This window comes from Petaurus breviceps, unplaced genomic scaffold, assembly GCF_028583685.1.
Source record: "Petaurus breviceps papuanus isolate PSGF00001 unplaced genomic scaffold, PetGlider_PUasm1.0 90650, whole genome shotgun sequence".
NCBI classification, from domain to species: Eukaryota; Metazoa; Chordata; class Mammalia; order Diprotodontia; family Petauridae; genus Petaurus; species Petaurus breviceps.
Genome location: NW_027187299.1, coordinates 7,954,957 through 7,976,986, shown reverse-complemented (window position 1 = coordinate 7,976,986; position 22,030 = coordinate 7,954,957). Strand labels below are relative to the sequence as shown.

At 38.7% G+C, this 22,030-nt stretch overlaps 1 protein-coding gene across 1 annotated transcript in view; it reads left to right on the top strand.

Moving 5' to 3' along the window:
• Positions 1 to 22,030, top strand: part of PGBD5 (piggyBac transposable element derived 5) — a 169,448-nt gene that overhangs the window by 80,480 nt on the left and 66,938 nt on the right. Inside the window, exon 2 of the mRNA XM_069064892.1 lies at positions 19,241 to 19,668. Coding sequence (XP_068920993.1) covers positions 19,241 to 19,668 — 428 coding nt within the window. The remainder of the gene's footprint in view (positions 1 to 19,240; positions 19,669 to 22,030) is intronic.

Genomic DNA, 22,030 nt, shown 5'->3' with positions numbered 1-22,030 from the left:
GAGTGTAAAGCCAAGCACAAACAGCTTTCCAGAGGACTGCTGCTGTGAACAGCTTCATATATACTCTGATTACATAGTATAGTGAACTCTCTATTTATTCAGCAGTAAAATTAAGGCACAACATTTACAGAAATCAAAGTATAGCATTAACAATGTTATGACATAACAACTTATCACTAAAATAGCCACATAATTTTCACCAAAGTACAATCATTTAGTAACTCAATCATTCAGTAAGTCCTTAATTCAATCATCTCTAAGGAGGCTTGTCTCCTTAATAGACACAAAGTACAAAGGTCAAAGTTCTCCACCCCTAGGTCACAGTAAATCGTAATCTTCTCAGTCAGCATCAAGTACCCAAGAAGAGATATTTTCATGTTGACTAGAGACTGGCTCTCAGCTTCCATGGTTCCTCTTCCATGGTCCCAGCTCCTACTTGAATCTACACAACTATCACCTGGGTTCAAAGGCAGGCAGCTCCCAGGTCCTTGTCCAGTTCCCATTCCATGTTGAAGCTCACAGCGTCCAGTCTACTTCAAGTTCTTCAGATTTCCTGTTTCTGAGAAGACAAAGCTTAACAGAGCCACAATAATACACATACACATTGCCGGCACCATCATCAATTCACTATCTGCCTGTGAAAACAACTCAGACCCACCCACAAGGTCTGAGAACTCAACACAAATCATCAGTATAGAAATCAACACAGACCCACAAAAAAAGGTCCAAGAGGTCAATACAAATCATCAGCAAAGTCCCAGGACTTCCAAAATCTCCCTCCAGGACTTCTGTAAACAGACAACCACAAAATCCTCTTTCAGGGCTTCCAGTAAGGCCCCAGGGCTTCTGTAGAAAGTATCACAAACAAACATCAACAGAGACAGAGCAGACAAACATAGAGTGCCACAAGTTTTCTCCTTCTCCACCACAAGAGCTCCCTTCTCAGTTGGGCTCTCTCCAGCCTGGGTCTCTCCTTATATATGGTCATTAGCTCCTCCCATTCGTGTTACAGGAGTTCACAAGTTCTAGGGTTCACAAGTTGTGGGATTCACAAATTCTGGATCTTAATACTTGATAGAATCATGAACTGAAACAAGGTGTTAACTACTTCCTTGCTTGCCATTACAGGGAGGCTTGAAGAAAAAAGAGGTTTGGAACAGGTGTGGCAAATGTGAGAGAGCATCAATTAGGGAGTAGTGAAAGGATTACCTTGCTTGCAGTGAGAGCTCAACTCAGATTAGATTACATAAATTTGTTACGTGTTTCCTCTAGCCCCATATAGTGACACATGAGTAGGATGGTAGGAGATATAAAGAGGTGGGGTTTGACAAAGTATGATAGGGAATAGTACAAGAAAATGAGGGATTTGAGAGTAGAGGATAATTGAATTTAAAACTGGGGTTAATGTTCTTGAGAAAGGCTAAGATCATCTAGGACGGACAGATATATACATAAGAAATATCTCACTTGTAGTCTTTGCTATTCTCTCCTCCTCTTTCTCTGATGTTAGCCTAACTTGAGGAGAAAAGGAAACATTAGACTCTAACTACCTCGAGATTTTGAAACACAGAAAGGTATCTTGCAAGAATCGTCGAAGAATTTTGGTATTTCTCAGTAATTTACACTCATAGGCAGCTTGAAAATCATCTAGTCTATCCCTCCCTTGTTTTAGAGATGGGGAGACTGAGACCCAGAGAGGTTAAGTTACTTGCCCAAGGTGGTATAGATACCAAATACAGAGCCAAGATTTGAATCAAGGTCTTCTAGTGCTCAGTGCAATCTTCTTCCCACAAAATTGGGTGAACAAGGTTGAAGGACCCCAGCTAACATAAACTTAAAATCGTCCCTTTTTGTTTTACTTGAAGCTACACACTTCATCCTTCTGATATCCCTACACACACACACACACACACACACACACACACACACACGTACCATCTACATTTGGAAAACTAAGGAAAACTGAATAAGGTAAATGAAAGAACAGAAGGAAATTAAAAAATAATTCTGAAGATAAATATCATTTTAAAACATAAATGCCAGAAGTCTGGCCACCTTTTTGAAGTTGCATATCAAATTATAATTTATTCATATCTTGGGGTGAGTAGCTATTTGCATGGGGTCATTGAAACCACCCAGGAAGGATATTTCTCAAAGTACCAGGGTTCTTTGTCCTACCCCTCCCCCCCAGCCCCTAGACATTAAACCTGTCTCCCATTATTCTACCTTTTTGTAGCATTATTCCTTTGAGTCTCAAGGACCTTCTGGTCTCTTGAAGTTTCACCTTAAACCTTCTCAGCTAAGATCTTAGTCACCAGGAAAGCTCAGAAAGGACAAGTGATAAGACACAGCATAAACTGTTCCTTATTAAAAGCAGGTACTATCCTCACTTTGCAGAAGAGGAAGTAGAGGCTCAGAAAATTGAAATGTTTTATCTGAGGTCATATAGCAAGTGTCCTTGGATCCAGGGTTCAAAGCAGCAAGGGGACTGAATAGAGCTTGAAATCAGAAAAATCTGAGTTCAAAGTTTGCTTAGATCTTTATTAGCTCTGTGACCCTAGGCATGTCTCTTAACCACTCTGTGCCTCAGTTTCCCCACTTGAGAAATAACAGTAGCTCCTTCCTTACAGGGTTTTTTCAAGGATCAAATGAAACATAGAGAAAGCACTTTGCAAACCCTAAAGTGCTATGTAAATAAAATGCTAGATGGTATTAAGCTCAACTCCTCTGGCCCTGTCTTCTTTCTACTAGATGCTTCTGCTACCCATAGGATGTGCATCTACAAGGAAGAAGGATGAGGCTGGAGGAATGATAAGACTCTGTTAGGAGGTTGACGGGGGTGTGGCCAGCCTTAGAAAAGCTCTTCCTGATGCACAGTTTTGCTAGGTACCAATCTAGTAAATTAATCTCTTCTACCCAATCTCTGCGTCAGTACTACTAAAAGAAAAACCAAAGGATCCCTTTGAAAGTGGGAGTCGGAAGAGTAAAATATTCATCGTTTTCTTTGCCACTTAGCCAATGTTAACAGAGGACAACCCCATTTCTCTGAGCAATATGTGAAATGATTAGGATTTATTAGATGACTTACTTGCCTTATGCCTTATGTTCACCCCAATTTGGAGAACTCCCATTTGAGATAGGAGGCAGTGGGGGGAGGGTTGCCTCTAGTGTAATAATACATAGTGTTTAGATGATACCTTTTCTCCAAGGAGCAAAGTTATTTATTATGAAATCAGAGCACATTAGTGAGTCACTGGTGGGAAGGTGTTTATCATGCATTTGTTAGGTATAATTTACAGAGTTTTGTGTCTTATAATAGCTTTCAATTTTGATTAGTCACTTCTGTTTGTTGGCTTTATGTGTGCCGATCATGAATAGTCGTGTATGTGCTTTGCAATTGACCTTTCTAGTTGAGTAACACAAGGAAGGGAATCTGAGGGGGGTGGGGAACAGAAACAGAAAGCAACTGCTTTCTAAACATGTCCACAATCCAATCTAACCCAGGTAATTAGATTTGTCAGAAGGAAGTGGAATGCCAAATAGTGGAACTTTTTCAGTAATGATGGCTTTATGTTTGCTGCTTCCTAGACTGGCATCATAGAAATGCAGTTGCTAAAGCTTGCCAGGGGTGGTTCCCTTGGAGCAGCATGACACCTGAATTAGGAAAAAGTCTCATTAGCCCTTACAGGGCTGGGGTATATCATTTGAGTACAATTCACTGTGGTGGCAGCAGGCTGAGCCCTCCTACGGAATGAAAAGCTTTCTCTATGTAAGGTCATGGGAGCATAGATTTAAAGTGTAGAGGTCATCTAGTAAAATCCTCTCAGTCTACATATAAGGAAACTGAGAACCAGAGAAAGTAAGAGATTTGTCCTGTGTCATACAGGCAAAAAGTTGCTGAACTAGGGTTTGAGGACAGGTTTTTAAAATTCAATACTCTTTCTAAAATACATTGCTGCCTCAGGCCTTTCTTTCCTGCAATCCTGGGTCAACCCAATGTGAAAATGGCAATTGGGTAAGAGCTGGGAGTCTTAACATAGGGTCTGTGAACTTAAAAAAAAATGTTTTTGGATAACTATATTTCTTTGTTTTGTTTTGCTTTTTGGAGGGGGGGAGGAGGGCAATCGGGGTTAAGTGACTTGCCCAAGATCACAGGGCTAGTTTTTTGTATTTCGTGTCTGAGGCTGAATTTGAACTCAGGTCCTCCTGACTCCAGGGCTGGTGCTCCATTCACTGTGCCACCTAGCCGCCCTGGATAACTATATTTCAATATGATTGGTTTCCTTGGTAACCCTCCGTTATTTTATGCATTTGAAACCATTATTATAAGTTTCACCAAAGGGATCTATGATACACACAAAAAGATTAAGCACTCCTGGGTTAAGATTTTCATTCCTTTAAGGCAGTTAACTTATCAATTCATCAACAAACTGGAAGGGATACGTAGGCAGAAGGGTTGTGTTTGAATATAGGTCTAACCCTCAAGTCTAGGGGATATGGGAGGAACTGAGGCAGAATCAGATGGTGGGGGCAAAGAGAACAAGCCCAGAGGTAAGACGTTAGGGTCTAAATCACCTTATAATCATGGAGGCCTTTACAATCTCCATTTCTTTAAGTCTCATTCAGATAGCACCTCCTCCCAGTGACATTTCCTGATTTCCTTTCCCCAGACTTTTTGTGTTACTCAGTTTGATCTTGTTCATGCACTTTCCTCATTTTAACATGAATTTTGGTCATTTGTGTACATGAGTGTGCACTTAGCACCATGAAGCACATAGTAGCCTCAATAAATATTGGTCAAATTGAATACATATTCCTTCACATGTTATTTTACTTACCCTGACTGCAACTCTGTGCAGTAAGGCAGCTATGTTTCTTCCTATTTTATGGAGAAGAAAACTAAGGTTTAGCAAAGTTATAATTTGCCTAAGAACATACAGCTAGTAAGTGATGGAGCTGGATCTTAAACCCAAGTCTTTTTGCTAAAAGTTCAATGGTCTTTCTGAAGTGCAGTGTTAATGAATGAGTAACTGAACTTGGCAATGTGTAGAGTGATGGAGAGCCGCAGAAACAGGTGAGGTTTGAGCAGTAAGAATATAAAATGATATTTATTACCAATATTTTAAAAATAAATTAGATCTTCCACATATAGTGGAAAGAACTGGCTTTGATTTTAGAGGAACCGAGTCTAAAGCCTGTTTCTGATGCTACTTATGAGACCTTGGGCAAATCACTTAATTTCCTCATGCTTCAGTTTCTTTATCTGAAAAATGAGGGACTGGAACTCAATTCGTTCTTAGGTCCCTTCCAGCTCCGTCTCTACAATATGTAGCTCTATACTCCTATGAATTTAGAAAGTATGGGAGACAGTTACCCTGGGAGAACTATCCAAACAGGTCACAATGAAGGAAATGAGAACTGCTTAAAATGGGTCACCTTCTAGCTGCCTATGGCATCAACCTACCTTTTCTATATTTTTCTAATGAACATACAAAAAGTATTTACTTATGTACGCTATTCCATATCAGAAACAATGGCTTTGAAAGAATAGTATACCTTTCTTCATAATAATAACAACAATAAATCATTTCTATTAAATCAATTATAATCACCAAAGTTTCTGTCTCATAACTGGCCATCTGGTTCATTGGTGACACAGAAGATGGGCAAGTACTCATAATATAGCATTTAATGGTATTTCTTTCCTTTTATTTCCCATTTTTACATGGGAACACATTTCCCACTTTATAATGATTTCAGTAGGATATTAGAATTTACATTTTTAATTGTCAACTTGCTTTTACTGCATCTATCTTTTCCATTGTAATAATGTGATACTTTATATGGTATTTTTAGCTTTTTATGCAATTGTTCTTTCATTTTCCTCATAAATGCTTCATGCTATAGATAGAGAAGATATTTTCTCCATTTGAAAGATGAGGAAATGGATGTTTGGGGAAGTTGTGATTTACCCACAGCAGTAACTAGATAGGAACAGAGCTAAGAATAAGACCCACGTTGCTTCAATTAAATTACTCTGCCTTTCACAGTGATAGGTATCTGTATTATACCCCACATTTTAGGTGGGTGATGAGAATAAATTAAATCTGTAGTTCTAAATACTCTTTATCTCCAAAACAGAAAATGTGGATATTCAGTGAATTAAGAACTTTGTTATATGTTAAGGGTGGGGAACACACTGATCTTTAACCAAAAAAAAAAGGTTTACATTTTTTTTTAAAAAAGAAAAGTCACTTTTTATTTTTTTAAAGTAAAACATTTGATTCATTTACTTTAAAAATCACTGAATAAATTTATATTTCCTGTCTTAAAACATTTGATAACACCAACAATAATAAAATCCCATTTCATTTTTGTGCTATGGCTAATTAAGAAAAAGAAAACAGTATATATAGAACAGATGATTCAGAAGAAGAAAAGTAGACATAAAAGCACCCATCTGCACTAAACAAGAGTGGTGCACAGAATAATAAAAGCTGTTCGATGTCATAGTGGAGAGAGTACTGGGTCTGGAGTCAGAAAACCTGAGTTCAAATTTGACCTCAGACACTTAACTAGCTGTGTCACCCTAGGCAAGTGATATAACCTCTGTCTGCTCAACTTTTCTCAACCATAAAATGGTGATAATTGTAGCATCTACTTCCTAGGGTTGTTAGGAGGATCAAATGAGATAATATTTGTAAAGCACTTTGCTAACTTTAGAGTGATTATTGTTGCTGTTCAGCTGGTTCAGTCATGACTGACTCTTTGTGAACCCATTTGAGGTTTTCTTAGCAAGAAAGATACTGGAGGGGTTTACCATTTCCTTCTCTGGCTCATTTTGTAGATGAAGAAACTGAGGCAAACAAGGTTAAGTGACTCACCCGGAGTCACTTTAGATACAGCTAGTAAGTGTCTGAGGCCAGATTTGAACACATGAAGATGTCTTCCTGCCTCCAATCTAGGCAGTCTATCTACTGTGCCACCTAGATGCCCAAAATGATAATTATTATTAGCTATTATGATAAGCTAGTAGCTAAAGTAATATATAATTATAATATACATTATATATTATGTATATAATATATAAAATAGGTATTATTAGCAGACCTTTAAAAAAGAGGGAGAAAATTCCTCTCTTGTAGCCTTTTTTTGATCTCGCCACTAAAGATAATTAAAATCATGGTTCATGTTTGCAACTATAGACATAAGTCAGCATACCAATCTAAGAATTTAAGAATTCAGGTCAGACCATCTTACATGTAATTGGGAAATAAGGTATAAAGGCACTGAGGCATAGAGACCCACTGGAAAAGTCGAAAGGGGTATGGGAAAAAATATGGGAGAGAGCAGATTAGAGGAGGGGATATCCTGTGGGACTGCTATTTTGGGGCAGTGGGTAGGGGAAAAACAGGGAGAAAATTTGTAACTCAAAATCTGGTGGAAACGAATGATGTAAATCAGAAGTTAATAAAGCATTAAAAAAAAGAATTCAGGTCAGAGGTTGAATCTAGCATGAAGGTCTAAAATTGCATAGCCTTTTTTTTATATGCATTAGCATGATCTGATTTCTGTTCAATAACAAAGTCTAAAGGGCAGCTTGTCTCTATGCTAGAAAGCAAATAGTGTCTTCCTAAATAGAGGCAGAAATCACATGAAATGGGTTTGGATCTCTGAGAGGGTTTGTACTGAGTGCTGAACTAATGGCAAATGGGATGCCCAGCACAGGACTAATGATGAGTGTAGGCATGGAGTATTTATGTAGCACTTTGGCACAATCCTCTGCAGTCATTTATTTATGATGCTGCCCCCATCAACAACTCTGTAGTAGGAATGTGGGTAGCACTAACTCTGTTGAGCTGCTATTCCCCAGATTCTTCAGGGAATGTCATTATATGTATTTGACAGGAGCTAGAATTGGATGTCTCACATGAAATATAAGCTGCCAAGTGAAATAAACTGTCTATTTCTGTGTTTCTGGATTTTTAGGATCTTTAGATACATATAGATATGTTTGTAACATGGTCCATTTCTTTAAAAAGTCAGATGTTTGGGTTTTTTTTAAGGGTATGTCATGTATACATGTATATAAAAGTTAATGCTTCTCTGTGTATGTGAGAGCATGCCTTCATTGAATAGAGCAGGCCAAAGTTAGGTATTCAATTCCTGGGGAATTTAATTAGCTTTACTATTTTCATTGGTCACTGAGTCCTAATATAGTTTGTAGTTCATGTGAATAATTTAGCTTGCTGCAGCAGCATGGTATAGTGGATAAAGAGCCAGTCTTAGAGGCTGAAAGTTCAAGTCCTGACTCTGACACATTGTCTGTGGAACCCTGTACAAGTCAACTGACTTCTCTGTGCTTCAGGTTCTAAGTTGCAGAGCATCTGCTGATCTGCATTGGTGGAAGGAACTTCTTTCATGGGGACTCCCTACACAGATGAAATCACACATGTGGCAAACAATTTTTAAAAGTCCAGCTTGCTAGCACACACCATGACAATTTTCTCATAATCTGTAGCTTCCTTGTCAAGTCTTAAAATAATGTTGTTGAGTTGTGTCTGATGCTTCATGACCCCATGGACCACAGTGTCCATGGGGTTTTCTTGGCAAAAATGCTGGAGTGGTTTGCCATTTCCTTCTGCAGTGGATTAAGGCAGACAGAGGTTAAATGGTTAGAGTCATACAACTACTAAGTGTCTGAGGTAAGATTTGAACTCAGATCTTCCTGACTCCAGGTCAAGCATTACATTCTCTGAGCCATCTTGGTGTCAGAAATGGGATGTAAAGCAGCTGCTTTTCAGTAGCCATCCATCTTCTTGCTTACAGACTCTAGTTCAGTACCTTCAAAGAAGGTAAGTCATTTGCCTCAGATCACACAGGTAATTAGTAGCACGGCTGGTAAGGAAGACAAGACAGGAGAGTAGGAGTAGCTAGGGTAAGTACAATGGCTTAGCTAGAAAAAAATAACAAAAATATTCACCTTATTGATAGTAAGTCAATGGTGTCATCTTTCTATATAAATACATGGAATTTACTACATGCCTAGATACATTGTCTTTGGGAAATATTAGAATTAAGTTACCTGAGGGCAGCAGCTATTTGGGGACAGGGAGTGGGGAGCAGTTGCCTTTGCATCTCTAGCACCTAGTATAGTGCCATACATGTAATAGGTGTTTAAGAAATACTTGTTGCATGGAAGGATTGTAACTGATCCTTTCAGCTATTGCTCAAGCCATGATTGGAATCTTTAAGCAAATCTTCATCATTTAAACTTCCTATGACCTAGCTAACTGTGGAGTTTCTGTAAGCTTCAGATTTTTTTTTTTGTGGAAAGATGATGTGAGAACAATATTAATCTAGACTTTGGTTTTTTTTTTGCCTTTTTTGAGGGCAATTGGGGTTAAGTAACTTACCAAAGGTTACATGGCTAGTTTTTTTTTTTTTTGTGTGAATGTTAAATGTCTGAGGCCGGAACCGAACCCGGGTCCTCCCGACTCCAGGACCAGTGCTTTACTCACTGCGCCACCTAGCCGCCCCCGAGACTTTGTTATTTTTATGAAAAGGAATGTCAGATGTAGGAAGCAGGTATGAGAAGAAGAAGAGTAAAGTGTCAGAATTATCCTTTATTATAAAGAACTATAAGCCCCATGCATCATGCTCAATGTGGTGTTTTAGGAGACCCAAAACTGGCATGTACTAAAGCTACCTCCTGCTAGCTTTTGAGAGCCTATTGTTGAATTTTGAGTGTAAGTATTTACACCTCAGAAGCAAGCAAATGCTACAAATCAGAGCTTTATTTTATTGTTCTGTTTTATTATTTTGATGATTGTCTAGACTTAAGAAAGTAAAAATTCAGATTAAACTTAAAATTGTATTATTGGTAATTTTTCCCCCAGAGAGACACACATCTGCTTCTAATTCTTGTTTTGATTTGAGAATGAGCCTCAACACATTGGTAGTCCAATGCATATGATAACATGGTGCAGCAGAAAGAGTGATGGATTTGAAGGGAAAGAACCTGGGTTCAAATCCCAGTTCTGCACCATATTCACTATGATCCCTTGTGTTACTTATTAGTCATTGGCCATGAAGTTGGAGATGAGAAGGCAGTGTCTGAAAGGTCTGGCTCATTAGTGGAATGTTACCAACAAAACACAGGCCTCAGGTGTTCGCAAAGAGATAACTTGTTCTCCCTCAACACTATCCAGAAAAGAAAAAAAAGGAAATGTTGATTGGTCTATAGCTGAGGATATGGAGCAGCTGCAGCTGGCTCTCAGAACATTTTAATAAGCTATTTTCCTCATCACCCGTTTATGGAATGTGACTGGAGGTGTTCAGATGGCAAAGAGTGTTTCTGTTATGGTGCAGAATGTTCTAGTTGTAATTATTATCCTTGCTCTGGTTTAGTTGAGAGCCGGATAATTCATTTAAAAGGTCCTTCCTTTGATCCTGGTCTCTCACAAAGTGGATACCAATATACACCAACAGGACAGCAGTTTATACTGAATGCTACATTCATTCAACACATCTTTAAGTCGCTGCTTGGTGTCATGAGAGTGACTTGGACATTCAGGGGATAAAGAAATTACCTCCCTCCCTTCCAAATGGAGATAAAGATATATAGCATAAAGATCATATGACATATACAAGTTGGATCCCCAGGATTGTTGAACCTTTGGTGAAGTGTCAAAAGGGACCTAGTAAAATAGTTCCATTCATAACTCTCACTTCATTGTATTTTCTTTTTTAAGTGAGGGGTTGAGGGTGAAGGAGGAATAGAAGGAGAGGCCTGAGGTAGTATGGTGCCTTTTTTTCTGTATCCCTAGCTCTTAGCCCAACACCTGGCAAATAGCAGTCACCTAATAAATGATTGCATCAGAGAATAGGAAGGAAAGTCCTACAGCAGTACTTGGGAAGTATTATCCCATTCTTGCATAAGAAATGTGGGAGCATAGGGGCGACCCAGAAATAACTGGCTGTGTAACCTTGAGCAAGTTACTTAACCCCGATTGCTTAAAAAAAAAAAAGAAATATGGGAGCATAACTAAAGCCATCCAAACAAGAACCAGACCCTAGTCTTCCTCCTTTCCCCTAATTCTCCTTCTATAAGCCCTAAATTCCTGCTAGAAAAGAAGAGTTCATTACTAGCACAATAAGGAAAAAGTTAGGTGACACAGGGGATAGAATGCCCCCAAAGGAGGCAGGAAGACATCTTGCTGAGTTCAAATCCTGCCTCAGACACTAGCTGTGTAACCCTGGGCAAGTCACTTATCCCTGTTTGCCTCAGTTTCTTCATATGTAAAATGATCTAGAGAAGGTAATGACAAACTTCTCTAGTATCTTTTTTTGCTAAGAAAACCCCAATTTGGGGTCACAAAGAATTGGACATGACTGAACAACAAGGGAAAAGTGAAATTCTTTTCAGAGGTTCCTCATTTTACAAGAGAAGAAACTGAATCAGAGAGAAGTGAGGTGGTGTATTCAAAAACTGGCAGATTTATAAATAACAAAACAAGGATTCACATTCAGGTCCTCTGATTCTGAATCCAATTCACATTCCACACATACCCTACCCCTCTATTCCCTGAAGGCTGTTTGTTAACTGCTGTGAATCTCCTTTTTCTCTTGGAAGTAGCCCTTGGTATTCTTTGCAACTAAATTTCAACTACATCAAAATGTAGAGGCAATGAGGAGGGGAGAAGGGTATATGATTTGCTCTGGTTCCCACATCTTTCTTAAAGGTGGAATCTCCTTAACAGATCAACCATGTTAAAGCATGGCCAGTGTGGATTGCATGCATTCAAAAGATTGGTTCTTTTTTCCTCTTAAAGTGATAGATTTGTATCCACACCTACCTGGCATCCTTGATTGATTGAAGCTCCTGAATGGTAACTGCCAAGTGCTGTGTGCAAATCAGTGTATTAATTCATTTTGAAATGGCTAGAGAGACAAAATTACTTTAATCACAAATATTTATTCTCTGTTCTGTTTTGTTAACTTAGCATGATGTAGCAGGAAAAATTCTGTTTTTCTTCTTTCTTTAAAGTCTAGCCCTAAATAATGTATGATTTCATCTGCCTGTGATTTAATGCTTTAGCAAGAACTTAGGATGTAAAGGGAAATTTGAATGACTTAGGCTGAAGGGAGCCATGGACCGTTAAGTTCAAGGAAGAAAGCAGGTCCTTTAATATAACTTTATGAGTAGTTTGCTAATGGTCTACCAGTAAGAATTTTCTCCAGATACAGAACTGTTGTTGTTACTGTTGTTATTTTAAATGTAATTTTGTGTCTCGAGTCAATTCTTCCTTAGTTCAGTTATTGCTAACTCTACCTTTTACTTGGTGAAAATGAATAAGATGCTTCTTTATGATATTTTCTTCCATAATATGTGAAATAAAATGAACTTGGATTTTACTTATTTGTAAAGTGGAAAGAATATTGAATTTGCAGTCAAGCTATTTGTATTTGAATCCTAGTTCTACTATTCACTACCCATATGGTACCTACCGTACCACTCTGGACAAGTAACTTGACCTGTCTAGGTCTTAGTTTCTTCATCTGTAAAATAGGCTGGAGGTAGGACTTAGATTGGATTAGATAATTTCTTTTTTTACCCCCAAACTTTGTTTATTTTTAAAAATTTATTTATTTTAAATTTTCAACATTCACTTTCATAATCTTTTGAGTTTTAAAATTTTCCACCTTCCTCCTTCCCCCTTCCCAAGATAGTGTGTATAGGTATTGTGACATAGGCCCTATGTCACAATATATCTTGTGTATATATATTGTGACATAGGCCCTATGTAAACATTCATATCAAACATATTTTCATATTAGTAATGTTGTAAAGAAGAATTAGAGTCAATGGAAGGAACCATGAGAAATAAGAAACAAAACAAACAAAAAAGAGAGCAAATAGTATACTTCAATCAACAGTCAGACTCTATAGTTCTTTCTCAGGATGTAGATACTATTTTCCATCATGAGTTTTTTGGAATTGTCTTAGATTTTTGCATTCCTGAGAAGGGCTAAGTCTATCAAAGTTAGTCATCACACAATACAGTTATTACTGTGTACAGTGTTCTCCTGGTTCTGCTCATTTCACTCAGCATCAGTTCATTGAAGTCTTTCCATGTTTTTCTGAAGTCATTTCTTATAGCACAATAGTATTCCATTGCATTCATATACCATGTCTTGTTCAGCCATTCCCCAATTGATGAGCATCCCCTTGATTTCCAATTCTTTGCTACCACAAAAAAAACCTGCTATAAATATTTTTTTGTACATCTGGGTCCTTTTCCCATTTTTATGATGAATTTGGGCTGCAACCCAAGAAGTGATATTTCTGGGTCAAAGGTCAAAATTTTTATAGCCTTTTGGGAATAGTTCCAAATTATTCTCCAGAATGGTTGGATCAGTTCACAACTCCACCAACAATGTATTAGTGTTTCAATTTTCCCACATCTTCTCCAGCATTTATAATTTTCCTATTTTGTTATGTTAACCAATCTGATGGGTGTGATGTGGTACCTAAGAGTTGTTTTGATTTGCATGTCTCTAATCAATAGTGATTTAGATTTTTTTTTCATATGATTATAGATTTAATTTCTTCATCTGAAAACTGCCTGTTCATATTCTTTGACCATTGGGGAATGACTTGTATTTTTATAAATTTTATGCAGTTCTCTACATATTTTAGAAATGAGACTTTCATCAGAGACTCCTGGTTGTAAAAATTCTTTCCCAGTTTTCTGTTTCCCTCCTAATCTTGGTTGTATTAGCTTTGTGCAAAAACTTTTCAATTTAGTGTAATCAAAATTGTCCATTTTGTACTTCTTAGCGTTCTCTACCTCTTGTTTGGTCATAAATTCTTCCATTCTCCATAAATCTGACAGATAAGCTATTCCATGCTCTCCCAATTTGCTTATGGTATCAGCCTTTATATCTAAATCATGTACCCATTTCGACTTTATCTTGGTAAATGGTGTAAAATGTTGGTCTATGCCCAGTTTCTGCCATACTGTTTTTCAGTTTTCCCAGCAGTTTTTGTCAAATAGTGAATTCTTATCCCAGAAGCTGTGGTCTTTTGGGTTTATGGATTAGATGATTTTTAAGGTCCCTTCCAGGTCTAAAGCTAGCATCCTCTAAGCTGTGAATTAGAAACAAATCTGAAACTTATCTTTGCTTAGCAAAACTTTTCGTGAGAGAGATTATCAATTAATAGGAAACAAGATATAGGGGAAAGATGCTTATGATGCTCAAAGATATAGATTTTTCAAATCTTTAAGAGGGACTGATTTGGGATTGCTGGAAAATGTTTAACAACTGACTCTCTGAAAGGAAAATTTGCACACAACATACTTTTAAATTTAATTTTTGTTATTAACATTCTCTCCATTGCTTCCTTAAGTCTAGACAACAAAACAATAAGTCAGGCCCCGATTTGTAGTGTTTTCTGATCCCGTGTCAGGGCTCTCATTGAAAATGTAACAGTCAACTTTAACAAACCAGTTCTGGTTGACTCCAGAACACTCCTGGACTGATTTATGTAGGAGTTACTATGTTAACTAATCCATAGTGTGTTAAACTAATTTGAATTACTGCATGAACTTGAAAAATTGCATTTGTTTAGAGATAGTTTTGAATAAGGAGACCCCCCCCCTTCCTCCACCCATAAAGATTTATTGGATCAGTAACTATTAGACATTAAACATGCCTCCAGAAAATCATTGGTGATACATTAAAAATTATTTTTGTCCATGGTAAGAGACTATTCAGTGCAGCTAGGTAGCACAGTGGATAGAATGCTGGGCTTGGAAATAGGAAGATTCATCTCCCTGAGTTCAAATCTGACTTTGGACACTTTACGAGAAGTGTGACCCTGGGAAGTCACTTAACCGCATGCACCTTAATTTCCTCATCTGTAAAATAAGCTAGAGAAGGAAATAGCAAACCACTCTTGTATCTCTGTCAAGAAAACCCCAAATGGAATCATAAAGAGTTGGACATAACTGAGCAACAATCTGGAGGCTGGATGGTAACATTCATCTGTGTAGTTGAATCTGGGGAATATTATAAGGGAAGGGACCTGGGAAAATAGGAGCTCAGTGGTCAAAGCCTGCTTCCTTACTTTAATAGGCAAAGTAATAAGATTAATTTCATTAAGTGTCTACCATGTGTTAGGCACTGGGGATACAATGAAAAAAGAACTTTAAAAAAGGATTTTAAAAGGGAGTTTATACTTTCTTGAGGGAGATGGTACACACACACAGAAGTATATGCAAATAAATACAAGGAAATCTGGTGTGGGGAAGGTTGAGGCAGTTGTGAGGATCAGAAAAGGCCTCAATAGGAGAAGGCATTTGAATCCTCCAAGCTTTGATTTAGAAAATATTAGCAGGGTCCTGAGAATATAGTTGAATATTTAAGTGGGATTATTGTCTCCCTTTTATATCCCCTTCTTTTTAGGCCCTTTCCCCACCCCCAATCATGAACACATACCTTGTTCTTTTCACTTGGGGGTCAATATTTCTATTATTTCCCCAATTAATGGAGATGGTAGGATTAGGTACATCAAGAGGTTGGTTAGAAAATCGTTCTGAAATCATGGGCAATTTTGCAGGAAGGATCTAGGCTCTAGAATATGCCAAGTCCTTAACATAGTCATGGCATTGACATAGCTAATGTCCTCAACTGAACCTGTACACATCTAATACCCCAGTAATGCAATTTAGATGGAAAGATTTACTTCCCTGTAGTCTCATTTCTATAAAGCGGGACATGATTTCTTAATATGCATAAATGTCAAGATGTATTCAGCTTAATTTCCATTCAACAGGTGTTTATTTTAGCCCTTATTATGGGCTCAGTGCTACACTGGGTACTCTAGGAAGATGCCTATAGAAAAAGAGGGATGTTATCCCTACCTATCCCTATCTATCTGTACCTATCCCTACAGGAGCTTAGAGTTCTGTTTGACAAGACAGCAGTACTTAAGTGGTAGCACTGCTGCCAAGATAATTTTCTGGTTATGTCACTACCCTGCTCAAAAGCTTTCCATAACTCCCTGCTATTTACTAAATAAAATATAAACTTCTCAGCCTGGCCTTCATGGTCTCTCATATTCTAGCTGAAGTCTCTCTTCCTGACTCCATAAAATTCTCTTTTCTATATTCTGCTATAGCCAAACTGGACTACTTATCTCTCCAATCTCCTCCTTCCTTTTTTTTGACTGTTGAGTAGCATCTCATCCTGCACCACCTCTACCTATTGACATCCTTCAAGGCTCCACTCAGGTGCCCCACCCAGGTGAAAGTGAGTGATGTATTCTTAACTCTCACGACTTTCTATGATCTCTTCTGAGTAATTTTTTTTTTTTTTGCTTTTTTGGAGGGGGACAGATAGGGCAATTGGGGTTAAGTGACTTGCCCAGGGTCACAGAGCTAGTTTTTGTGTTAAGTGTCTGAGGCTGGATCTGAACCCAGGTCCTCCTGACTCCAGGGCCAGTGCTCTATTCACTGCACCACCTAGCCACCCCAACTTCTGAGTAATTTCAAGTAGAGGTTTAATGACCACTGGTCATCAAAGTTCAGAGAAAAGATTTTTTGGTGTGGGGCATAGGTTTCATGTGATTCTTTTACATGTTATTATTTTCCAACATATTTCATTTGAGAGATACCAGAACACATAGGGCATAGAGAGCTAGCCTTGAAGTCAGAAAGGACTTGGGTCTAAGTCCTGCTTCTGAAAGGCCATGTAACTCTGAGTAAGTCATTTAACAACTCAGTGCCCCAGGAGATTCTCTGAGATTTTTAATTACAGATGAATTGTTGGTCTTCATTATTGGAGGGAGTTTCCATGCTGCAAGCTCACTACACAAATGAAATCACACAGGGGCAGTCAGGTGGCTCAGCGAGTAAGAGCACCGGCTCCAGTGTCAGGATGACCTGGAGATCTAGTCCTGGGCTCAGATACTCAGCACCACACCCAGAAATAACTGGCCATATAACCTTGAGCAAGTTACTTTACCCTGATTTCTTAAAAAAAAAATGAAATCACAGGTCCTGACCCTTTGACCCCCCCCCCCAAATTGTAGTTGTTTATGTCTCAGTCTACCTAATAGATTATAAATTTCTTAAGGACAGAGATGGTATAGTTTTTCATTTTTGTATGAAACAGCACCATGTCCATTTTGGATACTTAATAACTTTTCAAATTGAATTAGATTGAAGATGATCAGCAGAGTTGGAATGAATTTCTCAGAGTTGAGTCTTGAAGCAAGACTTGAAAGAAATGTATGTCAGTTAGAAGAAAACAGATAGGGAAGTCCTGAGTTTGGGAAGAAAGGGAGAAAATGGGATGAAGCAAAGAATATCATAAGAAAAGTCAAGAGAAAGGAATGAAAGAACTGAGCCATTAATACAAGGTCACTGATTCTGAGTCTTTTGGCTTCCAAGTATGTTTTAGGTAAGATGTTATATAACTTACCTTCCTTCAGTGATAAACCAGGTATCTGGGATTCTGGTACCCTTTTTCTTTTGGATAAGGAGCTGGATAGAAGGGATGAACTGGAGAATTTTTAGTCATTTACTTTTGTAAAAATACAATCCTTCTAGTCCCTTAGGCTTACAGCCTAGGAGTCATCCTGGATTCCTCGCTGTCTCTTATGCTTTATATCTAAGCTGTTGTCAAGGCCTGTCGATTTCTTCTTTGCGACATCTTTTGAATACACCCCCTTCTCTCCTCTGATACTGCCACTATTTTAGTGTAGGCCCTCAACACCTCATGCCTTGGTTATTGCAATAGCCTGCTGGTGAGTCAGCCTGCCTCAAGTCTCTCCTCATTCCAATCCGTGCTCCTTTCAGCCACCAAAGTGATTTTCCTATCATGTAACTCCTTCCCCCCTCCCCCAATAAACTCTAGTGTCTTCTTCTTAAATGTTTTCCTTGGCATTCAAAGCCCTTCATAACCCATCTCCTTCTTACCTTTTCAGTCTTCTTATGTCTCACTCCTCACCATATACTCTTCTATCCAGTGACACTGGCCTCCTGGCTCTTCCACGCACAAGACACTCTATTTCTCTGAGCATTTTTTTCTGGCTATCCCTCATGTCTGAACATTCTCTTTCCTCAGTGCCAACTACTGTCCTACCTGGCTTCCTTTAAGTCCCAACTAAAATCCCACCTTCTACAGGAAGCCTTCCCTAACCCTTCTTAATTCTAGTGCCTTCCCTCTGTTGATTATCTCCTATTTATCCTGCATATAGCTTGCTTTGTCTATGTTTATTTTGCAAGCCATTTTCCTCATTAGATTGTAAGTTCTTTGAGAACAAGGACTATATCTTGCCTCTTTTTGTGTCCCCAGCACTTAGCATAGTACCTGGCACATAGTAAGTGCTTAATAAATGTTTCTTGATTATTAGTTGATATCAATTATCCAGTCAGATTTAGCTTTTAGTTCAGGGTATTTAGTAATGTGGTTTAGTAAAAATAATTGGTACAAAATATTTTCCCTCCCACCAAAATTGGTGACATAGTCTTTCATAAGTATGTTCAGGGTACAAGGGAAAGTGAGTTCAAGGTCAGAGTATGTGGCAAACTCACAACTCCTGGAAGTCCTTTTGTTGGATTCTTCACAATGTTCTCCTTAGTTTTGGTGTGTCTTTCTGCTCAGCTCCTTGTTGAGTTCTGAAGCTGCTTTCCACTTAGTGTATCTTGTTTTTCCTTGGCTTCTGATGCTAAAGACACTGCCACCAGTCATTGCTCTTCTGAGGATACTGATGAGAATTCTAAATCTTCCAAGACTCTTAAAGCTTACAAGGTCATGCCCTGGTCAAGATAGAAAAGGGAAAGACAGAAGCTCTTTCTCCTTCTTCCCTTCACCCAAGCCATTCCCTCTCAAGGGGTGACTGTTTTGTCATTTTGTAGGGGACCCACAGGCTTATATGACAGGATGAACATTTATTTGATTGATTTAATATAAATGTTCTCACTTGATAAGAGTATCAAGACTAGAGTATCTTATTAGCTATTTTAAGTGGAGGAGGAGTGATTGACTGAATCCAACTCTTACTTGTAAAATGAAGGGGTTGGATTAAATGATCTCTTGGGTCTCTTCTGGTTCAAAATCTATGAGCCTATGATCCTTTGAATTTCTAGGTTTCCTGTTTGTTATGGTTGTTATCATGAAGTTTACAGATAGCAGTAATAAGTAATCCTCCTCTTTTTTGTGGGTTTAGGTCCAACCCGAAAGATGCCCCCCAGTTCCAGTGCCATGGACTTCTTCCAGCTCTTTGTCCCTGACAATGTTCTTAAAAACATGGTGGTGCAGACAAACATGTATGCCAAGAAGTATCAGGAGAGGTTTGGGAGTGATGGGGCCTGGGCAGAAGTGACCCTGACTGAGATGAAGGCTTTCCTGGGTTACATGATTTCCACAAGCATCTACCACTGCGAATCTGTTCTCAGCATCTGGAGCAGCGGCTTCTACAGTAACAAAAGCATTGCCCTCGTCATGAGCCAGTCCCGCTTTGAGAAGATCCTCAAATACTTCCATGTGGTGGCTTTCCGTTCCAGCCAAACAACTCATGGCCTCTACAAGATCCAGCCCTTCCTAGATTCTCTACAGTATGGTTTTGACTCTGCTTTTAAGCCTTCCCAAACACAGGTAAGTGTACCCCTTTCCCCAGGGACCATTGGAAGTCTTCCTAACCCACTGCTCTGCATTTGGCTGCTTCTCCTACTTGGTGTGATGCCTTAAATACACTATGCGCAGACTATCCTGGAAGCAGCAAGTATTAGCTAGTTATGGCAGGTGGGCAATGCAATGGTTAGAATACTGGACATGGAGTCAGGAAGACCAGGGTTTCACTATAGTAAGAGTCTAAGGCAGGATTAGAACTCAGGTTTTTCCACCTTGAAATCCAACACCCAATTTGGTATGACACTTGGTTGCTTTTCAGAATAGGAATCTCCCACTGATAGACCATGACTCATTCTATAGAAGTCCTGGGAAGCTACCTGAGGCACATACGGGTCATGACTTGTCCTAGGTTACACAGTTAGTAAGTATCAAAGTTAGAATTTGAACCTGCACTCCAAATTCTATTTGCTATGCCATGCTACCTTACTCTGGAAGCAACAGGTTTTTTTATAAAAATCATTTATATTCAACATTGGAATCACTGTGATTGGGGGGGGGGCAGGTAATGGGGGATAGCAGATTTACCTTGCTAATTATGTTTTCCTTAGTCTAAATTTAATATTATTTTGCATTCTTTGAGCATGTGCCAACTGGCCATTTGGGGATGACAGTTCAACAGCTTCTGGGATAGAAGAGGGAAGTCATTTTGGGATTAGAAATATGCTGAAAAATGACTAATGGTTGAATATATGATGTATTTTCCTGGGACCACAGATGTGGTGGTCACTGTTCACATCATAAAAATGCTAACAAGCGCACATGGGGACAACACACAGTGTTGTTGTTCCAGATATGTTAGTCTTCTGGCTGTTCTCCAACTCTATGTTGGCAAGCCTCCATATCTAGAATGCTTTCCCTCCTCACCTCTACCTCCTTACTTCCCTGGCTTCCTCCAAGACTCAATCCCATCTTCTTATTAGAGGCCTTTGCCATCATTGCTCTTCCCCTTCCTTCCAATCTCACTTCTAGTGTCTTTCCTCTGAGATTACCTCCCATTTATTTTACTGTTAGAAGAAAATATCTACCATTATACCATATCTATCTTGCATATACCTAGTTTTTTATATGTTCTTTCCCCCATTAAAATGTAAGTTCCTTGAAGACAGAGACCAATTTTTGCCTTTCGTTATATCCTCAATGCTTAGTAGAGTGCCTGATTGTAAAGCCATGCATGAGCAGCTTTCCAGAGGATTGCAGCTGTGAACAGCTTTCAAGGTTCAGATTACATAGTATAGTGAACTCTCTATTCAATAACAAATCAGAGTAAAACATTCATAGAAAATCAAAGTGTAGCATTCAGAATGTTACAACTTATCACAGACAATCAAAATACAGCATTCACCATGTCACAACTCAGCAACTCATCACTAAAATGACCACATAGTTTTCACCAAAGTGGTCACATAGTTTTCAACAAAGCACAATCATTTAGTCAATCAAAAAATCCTTAATTCAGTCACAAAGTACAAAAGTCAAAGTTTTCCACCCCTAGGTCACAATAAATCATAATCTTCTCAGTCAGTACACAGTACACAGTAAAATCTTCTTTCAGCTTGACTCAAGGCTGGCTCTCAGCTTCCATGGTTCCTCTTCCATGGTCCCAACTCCAACTGTGACCTGGGTTCAAAGGCAGGCAGCTCCCAGTTCCTTGTCCAGCTCCTTGTCCAGTCCTTTTTCCAGTTCCCATTCCATATTGAAGTTCACGGTGGCCAGTCCACCTCAAGTCCTTAACAGTTCCTGTTTCTGGGAAGACAAAGTTTGACAGAGACACAATAATACTCATAACATTGCCAGCACCATCAACAATTCACTATCTGCTTGTGAAATAAACTCAGACCCACCAACAAGGTCTGAGAACTCAACACAAATCATTAACATAGAAATCAACACAGACCCACAAACAAGGTCTAAGAGGTCAGCACAAATCATCAGTAAAGTTCCAGGACCTCCAAAACCCTCCTCCAGGACTTGGGTAAATATACAACCAGAAAATCCTCTTTCAGGGCTTCCAGTAAGGTCCCAGGACTTTTGAACAAAGTATGACAAACATCAACACAGACAGAGCAGACAAACAGAGTACTGGCATACCACCAGTTTTCTCCTTGACTCTGTCACTACAAGAATCCTCAGTTCTGCTGTCTCTAGCCTGGAAATTCTCCTTATATATGGTCATTAGCTCCTCCCCCTCCTTTTGCAGGAATTCATGAGTTCTAGCATTCACAAGTTGTGGGGTTCACATGTTTTCTTTCTTTTTCTTTCTTTCTTTCTTTCTTTCTTTTTTTCTTTCTTTCTTTCTTTCTTTCTTTCTTTCTTTCTTTCTTTCTTT